The sequence below is a fragment of the Phascolarctos cinereus genome, unplaced genomic scaffold, assembly GCF_003287225.1.
Source record: "Phascolarctos cinereus isolate Bilbo 61053 unplaced genomic scaffold, phaCin_HiC Scaffold_4;HRSCAF=312, whole genome shotgun sequence".
NCBI lineage: Eukaryota > Metazoa > Chordata > Mammalia > Diprotodontia > Phascolarctidae > Phascolarctos > Phascolarctos cinereus.
Window position 1 is genome coordinate 11,831,092 of NW_027555847.1, and position 13,919 is coordinate 11,845,010.

A 13,919-nucleotide genomic window follows, 5' to 3' on the forward strand; every position below is an offset into this window, starting at 1 on the left:
CTTCTCTCCCCCTCCTCTATGTAGCAACCTCTCTTGGCTCCTTCTTCCAGTACCTCCCACACTGACACTGGTAGGTTGGCTTCCCGGAGTGTAGCTGGCTACTCATCCCATCAGGGTTCTAAGGATACTCTTGTGCTTATGAGTTTCTACTCCTAGCACTCACAAGCTCTCATCCAATATACTGCTCAACTACATGTTAACCAATTGATATCAATAAGTGTTTGCAAAGGGATATTTACTGAGAAAATAAACCGAGACCAAAGACAAAAAGAACCTCCCCTTCATCAAAAAACAAAACAAAACTGAGAATACATCTCCCTCCTATACACGCTTCATCCTTAGGGAGAATTTGAAGCACAAAGGTATGGAAACACACATGTATGAAAGACTTAAGACTGAAGGACCTCATGACTCCTGGCCCTGGGAGTCCCTTTCTCCCTCTCAGGGTCCCTCCCTTCCCAAATTCACTCCTGAGTGTGGTATCACCACTGGATGAGTCAGACCCTTGCTAGGCTCAGATAGCTTTTGGCCATACTGTTTTCTTACTGTCTGCTGGGAAGTTCTTTGTCACTATTGCTTTACAGATTCCTCACATGAATGATATTCCTCTCTATTGCCCTTTGGGCGATGTTCGGCCTGAATTCCTAGAGACTGTGCTATTTCTTGGTTTACTAACACGTAGCACAACCCAGAGAATATTGCCATAAAAGCTAGGCTTCTGTTTCAGAGCCAAGTTAATAGGACACTCAAGGCCTGCATTCCCTTGATGTATTTCTTCTTTCTCTGCTCTCTCCTTTCCTCCCATTCATCCCCATCGTCTGGCTTTTTCCTCACTCAGCCTTCTGTGCTATATCTTGCAGCCCATAATGTCTATGACAGCTACTTAATTGCTACATGCATTTGGACTGTTCTTTTGCAATTATATTTTAGGTTCCTGTCAATGTACCTGCTTGCCTCAAGGCTGTGTTTATATTAAATATCAATAAAAAACTGATAGCATCTACATGGAGGCAGTAACACAAAATCATATGTCGCTGCAGGCCAGAACTGTCGAGAAGATGGACGCAAGAGATGTTTAAATTTCTCTCTCTCTTCTAAGGTTTATATAAAAGATCCCTTTCAAGCAAAAGTTGGAAATACCTTTTTGAAGATGATGGCTAACATCAGAGAGCTCAGGGCCAATTTTTTTAGTTTTGATCTCATAGCAGGAACCAGTACCTGGAAATGTTGGATTTAATCATTCTTTAGATTCATGGAAATGTTAGAGCTGGAAGGGCCTTCAAACACTTAACCCAACCTCTCCTGTTGCAAATGAGAAAATGAGGTCCAGGGAGCTGAAGTGATTTGTTTAAACTCCCACAACTAGGCACATAATAAATATTTGCTCACTGCCTTAAGATGTATTTTGATTTTCTCTCATTAGTTTTGCTAAGGGCAGGGTTGGGATTTGGTGGGGTTGAACAATCTGACCTGCTTTAGATCTGTGGCTCTGTCTTCTGATGGAGTCAGTATTGGAAGCCCTGCTTGGGAATGGGGCTGATTTGATGTCTACCTCAACTCCCCTTTCTATTTAGCAGCTGTTGGGATTTTTAGATCTTTATTTCTGTATCTGTAGAGTGTCATGGAGGGTTGGATCTCAATAGGACAGAATTGCATGATTTTGAGAGAAGAAGACAGGTATAGAATGAGAACTTGTGAGCACATGGATTATAAAAGAAATTTCTAACAGCCCTAGCATTTATCAAAAATCATTTCCAAAAACTGAATATGTAGTTTTGAGCGGTATCCTTAAAGCTCATGCACATGAGCATTCCTGCAAAGAGGACTAGATGACATATCTGTAGCTTGCCTTTTTATCAGTGTTTCAATAAAGGCACAGATGGTGCATTTGTCCAATGTGTCAATGACACTAAGGTAGGAGGGATAGTTAACCCACTGGCTGGCAGATGCAGAATCCAAAAGAATCTCAGATGGTGAGACATTGGAGCAAAATGAACAAGAGTTTACTATGAATAAATGTAAAGTCTTATACTCAAGTATAAAAAAACAGTCTCAAAAAGAAGACAGGGAGTATGACTAGACAATAGTTCGTCTAAAAAAATCTTGGCGATCTCATGAAATACAAACTTGATATAAGACAACCTCATATCAATAAGTGATATAGCAGTGACAAAGAGCTAATGCAACTGTAGGCTGCATTAAGAGAGGAGTAATGTCAAGGCCTATGGGGCAGCTACATGACTCAGTGGTTAGAGTGCTATGTCTGGAGACAGGAAGACCTGAGGTCAAATCCAGCCTCAAGCACTTACTGTGACTATGGGCAAGCCACTTAATCCTGTTAGCCTCAGTTTCTTCATCTATAAAAAGAGGTAGAGAAAGAAATGACAAACCACTCTGGTATATTTTCCCTGAAAACCTCAAGTGGAGTCACAAAGAGTTGGACATGACTGAAGTGACTGAAAAAATTAATGATGTCAAGGCCTAGGGTTGTGCCTTTTCCTTATCATAAAATATTTGAAATATTGTCATCAGTTTTGGGTACCACAGTGTAGGGAGGGCATTGATAAGCTGGAAAACATCCAAGGAGGACCATGAGAATGGTGAAGGACAATGGCGGGTGAGTATCTATTAAGAGAATTGGGGAGAATTAGTCTGGAGGACAGAAAATTCAGAAGTAGCATGATTATTCTCTTCAACTATTTGAAAGACTATCATTGGAAAGAGAGCCACCCAAGGGAGAAGCAACTGGTTGAAATTATAAAGAAGTGAATTTAGGCTTGATGTCAGGGATGTCTGGGTAACAGTGACAACCATCTCCAAAGTACAAGAGGCTGCCTTGAAAATTGATGGGCTCCTTTTCATCGAGTTTCCTAAATAAAAGTCTACAAATATTTCACAAATTCCTTATAACAAACGAACACAATCAAGCAAAATTAATTCCCCAATGGCTGTATAGATATATTTATGTACGTAAATATGTGTATATCACATGCATACACACATATATACACGTGTGTCTCATTGTGTACCCTAAATCCTTCACTTGTTTGTACGGGGTGTCATGTTTCATCACTGGAACATCTCCATAGGGTCATAAGTCTCAAGCTTCCAAAGGCAATTGAGTCCAAGCCCTAAAGTTTTCAAGTGAAAAGACTAAGGCTCAGAGAAGCCCCACCTCGGGGTGTAGGGAGATTGCTAAATCAGGTAGCTTGGAGCAAGCTTCCTTCCTTATTCACGATGTGCACGGACAAGCCTTTCACATGACCTTTGTTTGTTTTTTGGTCCTTAATTGTAATTTTATCAGTCTATTTCATTAGTAATTTCATCTCCACCGACATAGACCAGTCCTTTTTCTGTCGCTTAGCACCTTAGAGAGCCTTCTGGAGGTACCCAGAAGGGCAGTGATTTGCCCAGGATTGCTCAGCCAATCTGGATCACGTGTCAGAGGTAGAATTCCAGTCCCAGGCTTCCTCACTTGAAGGCCAGCTGGCTATGCACGGAGCTGAGCCCCCCTCTTTGGGTTACTTACAGTCTCCATCTCAATGCCAATCATGATTAATGTCTATTTGTGGCAGAGGTACTGGATTGATGGCAAGGACAAATCTTTGTGATGGCTCATTCCAGACATTATTTTTTTTCAGCAAATGAGCCGCAGTATACCTGCCTGAGGATTCACTTTCCTCACAATCAGATCTCACTTGTGGCTTGGAATTAGTCAATTGTTAAGAAAAGTTTGCTTAACCTTAATTTAGCTGATTACCTTGAGTTAGCTATAATTTCAAAAGCACTTTACATATATTGTCTCAACAGACATTTATTAAGTACCTACTATATGCCAAACAACAGATATATACAAAGACAAAAGTGAGACAATTACTGTCCTCCGGAAGTTTACATTCTAATATGGTGAAACATGTTTACAGAAAATTAAATCCTCTTCCCTTTATTGCAGGCTTCTTTGAACAGCAGAAAGGCTTTCTTTTCTGATTTGCTGATAGATGTAGGTGGTGGTACTTAAGTGAGGCATGTTCCTTACATAAGCCCTTGGAGAAAGCTAGCAGAGATATTGTTATTCTCATTTGATTGCTGAAAACACCACAAACCAAAGACATAGAAAGTTTTAATGGTTTTTCCCAAGGTCACACAGAGCTAGTGAGTGACGGAGTTAGAATTTGGTTTTACTCCACTATTCTTCCCATTGTACCAAAGACACCTGCCAATTCATGGAATCTAGAATAGTTTATGATGATAGGAGGAGGTATTCTAAGAAGCTTGCCAGCTTCCTGAATTGTCAATCTCCCTGCTTCATGGAGGGAGTCCCCCATATTGTCCCCTAGACCTAAGATATTCTCCTTTCTCACATCTGCCTCTTGGTTTCCTTCAATATTCCATCCAAATCCCACCTCCTTCAGGACACCTTTCTCAATCACCAGCCCACCACTAGCCTTCCCTCTGAGGCTGCCTCCTTTTACACTGTAGAGATCTTGTGCTCATATAGCTATTTCCATGTTATCCCTCCTATTAGATTGTGAGCTCCTTCTATATAGACACAATATATTTGCCTTTCTTTGTAGCCTTAGCTCTTAGAATAGTGCCTGGGACATAGTAAATGCTTAATGAATACCCTTGAATGATTGTTTAATTATTAGCTCTCCTACCAGGATGGATCATCTTTCCCATGGAGTTGGACCTCAATCAGTCAACAAACATTTATTAAGTATCTATTGGGTGCCAGACACTGTTCTAGGTTCTGGGAAGACAGAGAGAAATGTGAAATAATACCTGTCCCCTACGAGCTGAATTCTGACAGTTCCTCTCTGTGTGACCATAGACACTCAGGGGCATCACTTTTCTCATGTGTAAAATGGAGAAGGCAATGTCTTTATCCCTGCCCTCTTAGGTTATGTTGAGCCTCTGGTGACATTAAGTATGTCAGCACTTCATGAACATGAAAGAGATTATTGGGTCATTTGCCAGCAAGTGAGATTGGTTGAGTTCAGTTTGGGTTTGATGACCTATGTCCTTTCAGTTTCAAGGGCTGGAGATGTGGTGTGTGTGTGTATGTGTGTGTGTGTGTGTGTGTGTGTGTGTGTGTGTGTGTGTGTGTGTGTGATATGACTCTGGATGGGTTTGCCCTTGAAACAGACTTGTAATCAAGGTTGACTTGGAAGGGTTTATCATCCAGTCTCAACTCTAAATCTTCTACAGTTGCTTGGGCCAAGGCCACATTCACCATCACACATTGATCAATTTCCCTCATTCACTTTCCTACTCCCTGAAAGGACATTAGACAACAAGTCATTCATGCCATTCATCCCTGCCATCTCAGCATTGCCAGAGAAAGATGCCAGGCTTTGGAAACACCCACACACCCACCCCCACTCACACACACATCACATTTATCAAATAGTGAGTAAACAAGCATTATGAAATGGAAATATTTGGCGAGATATCTTATTTTGGCACTTTATATGTATTTATGGGCTCTATCTTTAGTACTACAAGCACTGAATTAATTATCACTAAGAACTATTCATTATTTATATATCTTCTAATTAGGATGAATAAGCGTGTTGTCACTGAAAGACAAGAAGTGAAAATTGGGCAGCTCCACTCCCCATGAATGGTGCCTTCAGAGTGTTGCTGGCAGCCCAGCTTGTTGGAAGTCTAATGTCAATGCCTATCATTATTGTAATCTCAAGTTCATTGCATGCCTGATTTAGCATAATAGCAATTCATTATACTAATAAAAAACACTTTACATATATTATCTCCTTTGATCTTCACAAAACCTAGTGAGATAGATGTGACTATTATCCCCATTTTACAGGTGAGGAAGCTGATACTGACAGGGATTAAATGACTTGCTCAGGGTCATAGAGTTGGTAGCTAGGTAGCACAGTGCATAGAGTTCCAGGCCTGGAGTCAGGAAGACTCATCTTCCTGAGTTCAAATTTGGACTCAGACAGTTACTAGCTATGTGACCCTCTGCAAGTCACTTAACCTTGTTTTGGGTCAGTTTCATCATCTGTAGAATGAACTGGAGAAGGAAATGGCAAACCACTCTAGTATCTTTGCCCAGAAAACCTCAAATGGGGTCACAAAGAATTAGACATGACTGAGACATCTTAATGACAACAATATACAGTCGGTAAGTCTATGAGATTGGATTTGAACTCAGGTCTTCTTGACTCTAAGACTAGTGCTCTGTCTACTACTCTATCTAGATGGCTGATTATGGATAAATTGTATGGATAAACTGGTAAACTGTGTCAAATGTGGTAAGGAAAACCCAGGATCCCTTTCTTGACAACATAGTAACCACTAATGGCAAAGGTAGTTACTTAACAGAGTAATTGAACGTGATTTCGTTATACTGGTATTTTGTTATAAGGAATATACTGACCACCATCATGTTTCCAGTAGACCACAGGTAGATATAAAATAGGGAGAGGAGAAGGGAATAAGCATTTCCATAGTATTTACTATGTGCCAGGCACTGTGACAGTTACTTTTTATAAATATTATCTCATTAGATCTACACAAAAATCACAGTGAAGTAAGTGTGGTTGTTATCCCTGTTTTACAGATGAAGAAAATGAGACAAATGGAGGTTATACCAGGCTGGCCTTGAACTCAGGTCTCCTTGGCTCCAGGTGCAGTGTTCTTATCCATTGCACCATTGCTGCTGCTGCTACTGTTGTTACTGTTCAGTCATTTCGGTTGTGTCTGACTCTTCATGACCTCATTTGAGATTTTCTTGGCAAGCATACTGGAGGCATTTGTTATTTTCTTCTCCATCCACTTTTACAGATGAGGAACTGAGGCAAACAGGATTAAGTGACTTTTCCCAGAGTTACACAGCTAGTAAGTGTATGAAGCTGGATTTAAACTCAAGAAGAGGAGTCTCCCTGGCTCTAGGTCCGGTGCTCTATCCACTGCACCACCCAGCTGGCTCTAAATATCTTGGACAGAGAATTTCTCCATAAGATTTTTTTCCAGTCCTGTGATTTTATCAGTGTAGGAAGTTTCTGGTGAGGAAATTCTTCTTCCAGTGAAAATCAGTACATTTCCTTCAATTTATACACTTAGTTATCTGGGCATTTAGATAGTAAGTCACATGTCCAAGGGTCACAGAGACAGTATGTGTCAGTGACCAGACTTAAACTCAGGTCTCCCTGACTTTCAGGCTGGCTGCTAACACTATCCTTCTTCTCTTCAAAGAATTAATGGGGGGGGGAGCTAGTGTATCTGACATCTCACGCCTGCCTTGATTCTGCTTTTGGCCCCCAAACTCCTGAATCTTTTCACTGGAAGAGGAGGTGGAGGTGACGTCCTTTTTAATCTGGTACAACCCAACCTGGACCAATACAAGACAACTTTGTTAACACTAGTAGGACCAGGCCCGTCAATTGACAACAACAATTTGCTTGGTGCTTCACACCCTGGTTTTGCCAGGTGCTGACCTTGGTGCTAGAGATACAAAGAGAAAACTAAGGACAAGACATTCTGTTGGGAAAATATAGAATGCAAACATAGAGGAGGAGAAAGAGGAAGAGCAGAAGAAAAGGAGGAGTTGTAGCAGTAGTTGTGGTATTATTATTAATAATAGTACTAGTCGTATTAATAGTAGATACAAGAATAATGATGATATCAGTTGTAGTAATAGAAGCAGCAGCAGTAGCAGTGATGATAACAATAGCAATAATAGTATGAAAAATAAGAGGTAGCTTTGCATCATGCATAGGGAATTGGCTTTGAAGTCAGGAAAACTTGGGTTTTAGTTTTGCCTCATGTGTTGGCTGCATGTCCTGGAACAAATCATTGCAGCCTACGTTATAGAGTTTCCTCACTCTGGAGTTCCCTGTACCAATAAAATCACAGGTCTACTTCCTATCCCAATAAAGAAAATTTACAATAACATCAGTTAACACTCATATAGCAGTGTATGAGTTGAAAAACACTTTGGCTCCATTATCTTTTGTTTTTTCTTTTGGTGAGGCAATTGGGGTTAAGTGACTTGCCTGGAGTCACATAGCTAGGGAGTGTTATGTGTTTGAGGCCAGATTTGAACTCAGGTCCTCCTGACTCCAGAGCTGGTATTCTATCCATTGCACCACCTAGCTTCCCCTAGCTCCAGTGTCTTATACCCACTAATTTGTGGAGAGAGTTACAATCAAGGTGATGAAGAAAGTGTCCCCATAAGTCTTGGCCTCTCATCTGAGTTCCAGTTTGTAAGGGGCAGTGGTGAGGAAGGGGTGCACTCTTGGAGTAGGGGACTACCCATGTAAAGACACAGAATCAGGAGATGGAATACCAAGTTCAGAAAAGAGCAACTATACCAGAGTGGCTGGCACATATAATGAATGCATGAATGATCATAATATGAAAAAAGCCTGCAGGGCAAGTAGCCAGATTCTGAAGGATTTTAAATGCCAAAATAAAGAGTTCATATTATTCTAGAAGAAATAGTGAGCTGCTAAAGCTTCAAAAGAGAGATATGATCCAAATTTAGGCATTTAGGACTTTAGGAATTATTTTTAATTTTCCATAGGATCTATGTCTATAGCTATATATCCTCTAGGAACTATAGCTCAACTCTGCATCTCCCTCCTTGTTTGCAAACACTCAATTGAGATGGTAATTCACTTGTCCCAGATCACAACAGAGTATTTGTCAGAGACAAGACTAGAACTTCTACCTTCAGATAATCTGATCAAGTCAGAGTTGACCTTGTGAGCTCCTTTCTTTATAGTTAGAGGATGTGGTTTCAAATCCATTCTATTTCATGATTATTTCTAGTAATCTTCTGAATACAAGGCAATGTCATTTTACATGATATTATTGCAAGATATTCGAAGTGTCACTTAGACAGTTGAAACCACCCAATGTATTTTCTCTATGATTAGTCTGCATATGGCAGACATCCATCCATCCATCCACACTGGAATAATTTGGTCGATCTATGATTTTTTGATGTCATAAATATTCATTTGCAAAAGTGGGACTTTCAAAACAGAAACTGTCATGATCTCCTGACTAGATTGTAGGATGGGACACCAGGAAGCTGTGCTCCTTGAAACTGCCAGAGACTCTTGTCAATCATCATTTTCCTTCTCAACTCTCCTCACAAGTTAACATCCTAAGGGAAAAGAACCACTTGGCCCAAGGTGATATATAACCATGCCTCTTCCTTCTTGTCTCCTCTCTTTTTCATTCTTTCAGATCCTGCAATCGTCAATGGCGTGTACTGGTCTGAGTCCTTAAACAAAGTATTTGTAGATAATTTTGACCGGGATCCTTCTCTGATATGGCAGTATTTTGGAAGTGCAAAGGGATTCTTTAGACAATATCCAGGTGAGTAACCGAACATTGGAAAATTAGACTTGGAGCCTAGCAGTGCCAACACTTCCAAGTTGTTCTCTTTCTCCCCCTCCTCATTTGATTGTTGCTCCAACAGCTTCCTGTTCCACTATCTGACCATGGCTTGAGGTGGCCTTGGATTCTTGGAAGCCATCAATCAACAGACATTTATAAAGTCCCTACTGTGTGCTAGGACCTAGGGAGATGGATACCCCCAAAATGACATAATCCCTATCCTTGGGGAGCTTCGACTCAATTGGGAATCTAATGGCAGAAGGCCACAGGTTCTAACAGGTCCTACTCATCTAGGGAGGCTCTGCCCAACAGAAGTCCAGGGGGAAACCCAGAGCTTCACTAACATTCTCCTCCAGGAACAAAGACGTGTCACCTGGAAGCTGACCACCAGGCAGTGGATGTGTTTGGCTACATGGGTTCATTAAATCACATCTTAGGGCCGTGAGATCATAGGTTTATAGACATAGAGCTGAAAGTGACATTATAGGCACAATCCCTCATCTTCTTTATTATGCCACAGAAATGTTAATGCTGTAATCTTAATACCCTCTAGCTAGCAGTTCTAGACTGCTTGAAAATTTACAAGGCATTTTTTCATCTATCATCTCGTATTTCCCACAATAGTCTTGGGAGGCAGATGCGGTTATATTATCCCCATTTTACAGATGAGGTAATGTGACTTGTACAGAGTCACTCAGTTAGTATTAGAAGTAAGAATCCAACATAGGTTTTAATAAGGCAAAATCCAGAAATCTCTCCATGACACCCTGTAGACAAAACCTGGTCACAACTTGGGCTTCATTCATGTCCCCACAGCTTTCCAAGTGCCTGCAACTTTCCCTCTACATGCCAGATTCCCCACCCTTTTTTCCCTCCTCCTGAACCTGATGGTATTAAAAATGATGACAGAGAAATTTCTCCTCAGTGACGATGAAGGCTTTCCAATACCACCTCTGACTTTTCCACTTATTCCTCATTGTACATCCTTTCCTTAATTATCCTTCCTTTTCCTCTGTACCTTCTTATTTGACACCATCCTTTTGGGTACAAGAAGGTTCTAGAGCATGTTGAATGGGAGGCTGAGGCTTCACTTCAAGCCTAGCTTCTGTCACATATTTGCTTGGTAAGGCTAGCTTCTCTAGCCTTGGTTTCATTTCAGTGGGCCTAATAGTATCTTCTCAGCAAGCCAACTTTGCACTTGAGAAATCCAAGGTTCATGGATGGGGAAGTGACCTGCTGAGAATCACACAAGGCAGAAGTAGCATTCAGGATTTGAATCCAGATCCCCCAACTCCAAATATAGCTTTCTTCCTTTTGTCCATGCTGTTGTCCCCATACTATGATCTGCATTAGTAGAAGGGATCCCTGCCCCAGTGAAATCATGAGTCCTTGAAGAACTGGAGGGAGAAAAATAGCAGAGGATTGATTAGAAGAGACCAGGGTGGCCTCTGTTGTTTGCAACAGAGTCAGGGCCTGCCCAGCCCCAGCATAAAATGCAGTGATCATTCATTGACTCTTTGGATCCAAAGCACCTTGGACACAGCATTCTGAACCCAAGATTCAAGTGGATAGACACTCTCATCCTGGATTACTGTGGCCTGTGAAACAAGTCTACTCCTCTCCTGATTTTCAGCAGGAATTGGGAAAGCACTGCTGAGTTCGCCAAACATGATCCCAAAATGCCAGCAAGCACAACTCACCCAACTGTATTTGTCAGAGAATCTGCCCAGCTTCCCTCTCTCGAGCAGGTGTGGCCTTCAGGGCTTTCCTGGGCTGCTGCTTGTCTGTAATGGCAGGAGATTTCATTCTGGCTTTGTTTGAATTTTAATTAAAATGGGAAGTTTTAACTTTGCTTACAAGTTGTAAGAACGTGACTTCGGGCTACAATTGTACTGACATTCCAGCTGTAGAAATCCTCTAAAGGAGGTAAAAAGGAAGAGAAAGACCCACATAATCTTCGAGCAATTATGCAGAGTCATTTATGTTTTCCTTAAGTAAAACCAAGCACCTGCTCTCTCGGTGCAGTAGACTCAGCACACATTTCCTGTTGTCAGCCCCCTCGGTGGCATTGCTGGCAAGAGCACCTATTCCTTTATGACAGTTTCATGGCCAGGTTCCTCTTGATGTTCCATGGTGCTCTGCTGTCCAGTCACACCCAGACAGCCCATCTCCCGGCTTTGATCAACTTGAACAATGAACAATTCCATGCAGTCAATTGGACAGGAAGCACAGGGCTAAGAGGGGCTTAGGTCCAGCACTGCAGTCTGCTTGAAGGAGAGGAAGGAAGATGGAGTTTGGGGAAGATGCTGCTGAAATTATGGCATGATTTGGGAGAAGGCCATTTGGGAAAGCAAGGAAATTTTAGCCTTGGTGTGGGATTCAATAATTGTAGGAAGGAAAAAAGAAAAATCCTGGGCCTGATTTGTCCTAGCTAGATTGCTTTGGTAAGCTGTTGTGACTGTGATTTCAGAAAGGAAGGAACAAGAACCCTGATAGTAAGGGGGATTTTTACTTATAAGACATGTTTAATGGAGCCTACTGAAGTATGGAAGAGGCTTGGATTTGAAATCAGAGGATATGAGTTTGAATCACTGCTTTGCCATTTACCCCATGAGAGGCAATGTGACAGGAGAGATTGGGTCTAGATGTGTAGTCAGGAAAACTGGGGTTTGAATCCTCCCTCAGGTCATTGTTATCTGTGTGACTTTGAGCATGTCACTTGAGTTCTCAGAGCTCCAGTGACCTCATCTCTGCAATTCAGAAAGTAATAGCACCTCCTTCCCAGGGCTGTGATGAGGTTCATGTGAAATAAGCCATGGAAAGCAGTGGGAAAACCTTAGAGCAGTAATATCAAACTCAAAGGGAAATGGGGCCATTAAAGCGCACTGCCATCTGCAGACTGACTTTGAAAACCACGTATTAACATTATCTTTGGCCTCTTGTATTTGATTGATTTTGTTAACTGTTCCCCAATTCCCTTTGAATGTGTTTCAGGCCCAGTAAGGAATGTTGCCCATGTTCCACCTTACAGCATCAAATGAATGAGACTTAGTATTAATATTAATTTTTTTTCTGAGGCAATTGGAGTTAAGTGACTTGTCCAGGCTCACACAGCTAGTAGTGTCAAGTGTCTGAGGCTGGATTTGAACTCAGGTTTTCCTAACTCCAGGGTTGGTATTATATCTACTGAGCCATCTAGCTGCACCATGAGAGCTGTTATTAAGGCAAATTGATTTTCTTATCTGGGCCTCAGTTTCCCCACATATAACATATTCAACTAGATGACCTATAAGTTTCCTTCTAGGTTGAGTTTGATTATCATCATCTGTGAACATGGGCAGGTCATCTCAGTTCTCTAGGCCTCAGTTTCTTCAGCTGTAACCTGAAGGCATTGGACTATATGATTTTTGAGGCCTCTTCCAGGGTGATCTATATCCTCTTCAGACAAAAAGCTTAATTGGGCCTGGAATTTGAGGTAGCGTGTTGACCAACATGTGTCATAGTCTTTCCTATCTGTGTTGTCATTGTCCTTCCTGTCCCCAGCTCCACACAAGTAGGGACTGCTTTCCTCACTGCTGGTCCCTGGGCATGTTACCAAGGGATAAAGAAAACCTTGGCTCTGGCACCGTTCCACCCCGAAATGCAGGGGCTTCTCCTGTGATGGATCACAGAATCTGAGAACTGCAAGAGACTTCGGATCCCAAGCCTAACTTTCATTCCATAGGAAAGGAAGCTGAATCAGTCAAGAGGCACTCATGAAGAACTTCCTCTGAGCTAGATGCTGTGCTAAGTACTGTGAATACAAAGAAAAGCCAAACAGTCCCTGCCCTCCAGGAGCTTACATTTTAATAAGGCAGATTGCATAAGGTACTAGGAATATACTAGATAGATACAGAACAGGAAGTGCTCTCGAGGGAGCACTAGTAACTGGGACTGGGGTTCAAGAAAGGTCTCCTGGAGAAGGTAGGAGTCAAACTGAGTCCTGATGGAAGAGAGCAGGGATACCAAGAAGGGAAACTGCGGGACAACCAGTGCAAAAGCACGGCAATGGGAAATGAAGCGCTGCGCTTGATGAACTTTAAGTCTAATCACCCTAATTTTCCGGGCTTGGCCAGAATCATTAAATGACTTGCCAGGCGTCCCAGAGGTAGTCATTTTCAGAGCTTGGATTTGAAATTGAGGACCTACTGTCAGGTTTTTGCTGATGGCCTTTCAGTTGCAAAAGTGGTTGCTGTTCCAGAAATGCACAGAGAGCTTTGGAGGTTCCTCGTGAAGTTGTTTTCTGCCATCATCCTTTGTGTGATGTATGTTACAGGAAAGGGGAAAACCAGTTAAGAGTCACAGGTGATAGCAAGGGTGAAAATCCAGAAGCCAAGAGGCTCTTTGCATCGAAACCCATAAAGGCCACTTCAATTTTGATGAAGCAAGGCCATATCCCAAAGCCCTTCCCATTTGTATTCATGTTGTGGTCCAGCTTCCTTCCTGGCTCACTCTCAGTGACGGGCAGGTGGTGATCGATGGCAGAGCTCCGCTCCTCTGCC

At 41.9% G+C, this 13,919-nt stretch overlaps 1 protein-coding gene across 4 annotated transcripts in view; it reads left to right on the forward strand.

Moving 5' to 3' along the window:
* Nucleotides 1-13,919, forward strand: part of CACNA2D3 (calcium voltage-gated channel auxiliary subunit alpha2delta 3) — a 1,023,339-nt gene that overhangs the window by 427,137 nt on the left and 582,283 nt on the right. For all 4 annotated transcript variants that reach the window (XM_020970614.2, XM_020970616.2, XM_020970615.2 and 1 more), the window contains exon 6: nucleotides 9,226-9,357. In XM_020970614.2, coding sequence (XP_020826273.1) covers nucleotides 9,226-9,357 — 132 coding nt within the window. The remainder of the gene's footprint in view (nucleotides 1-9,225; nucleotides 9,358-13,919) is intronic.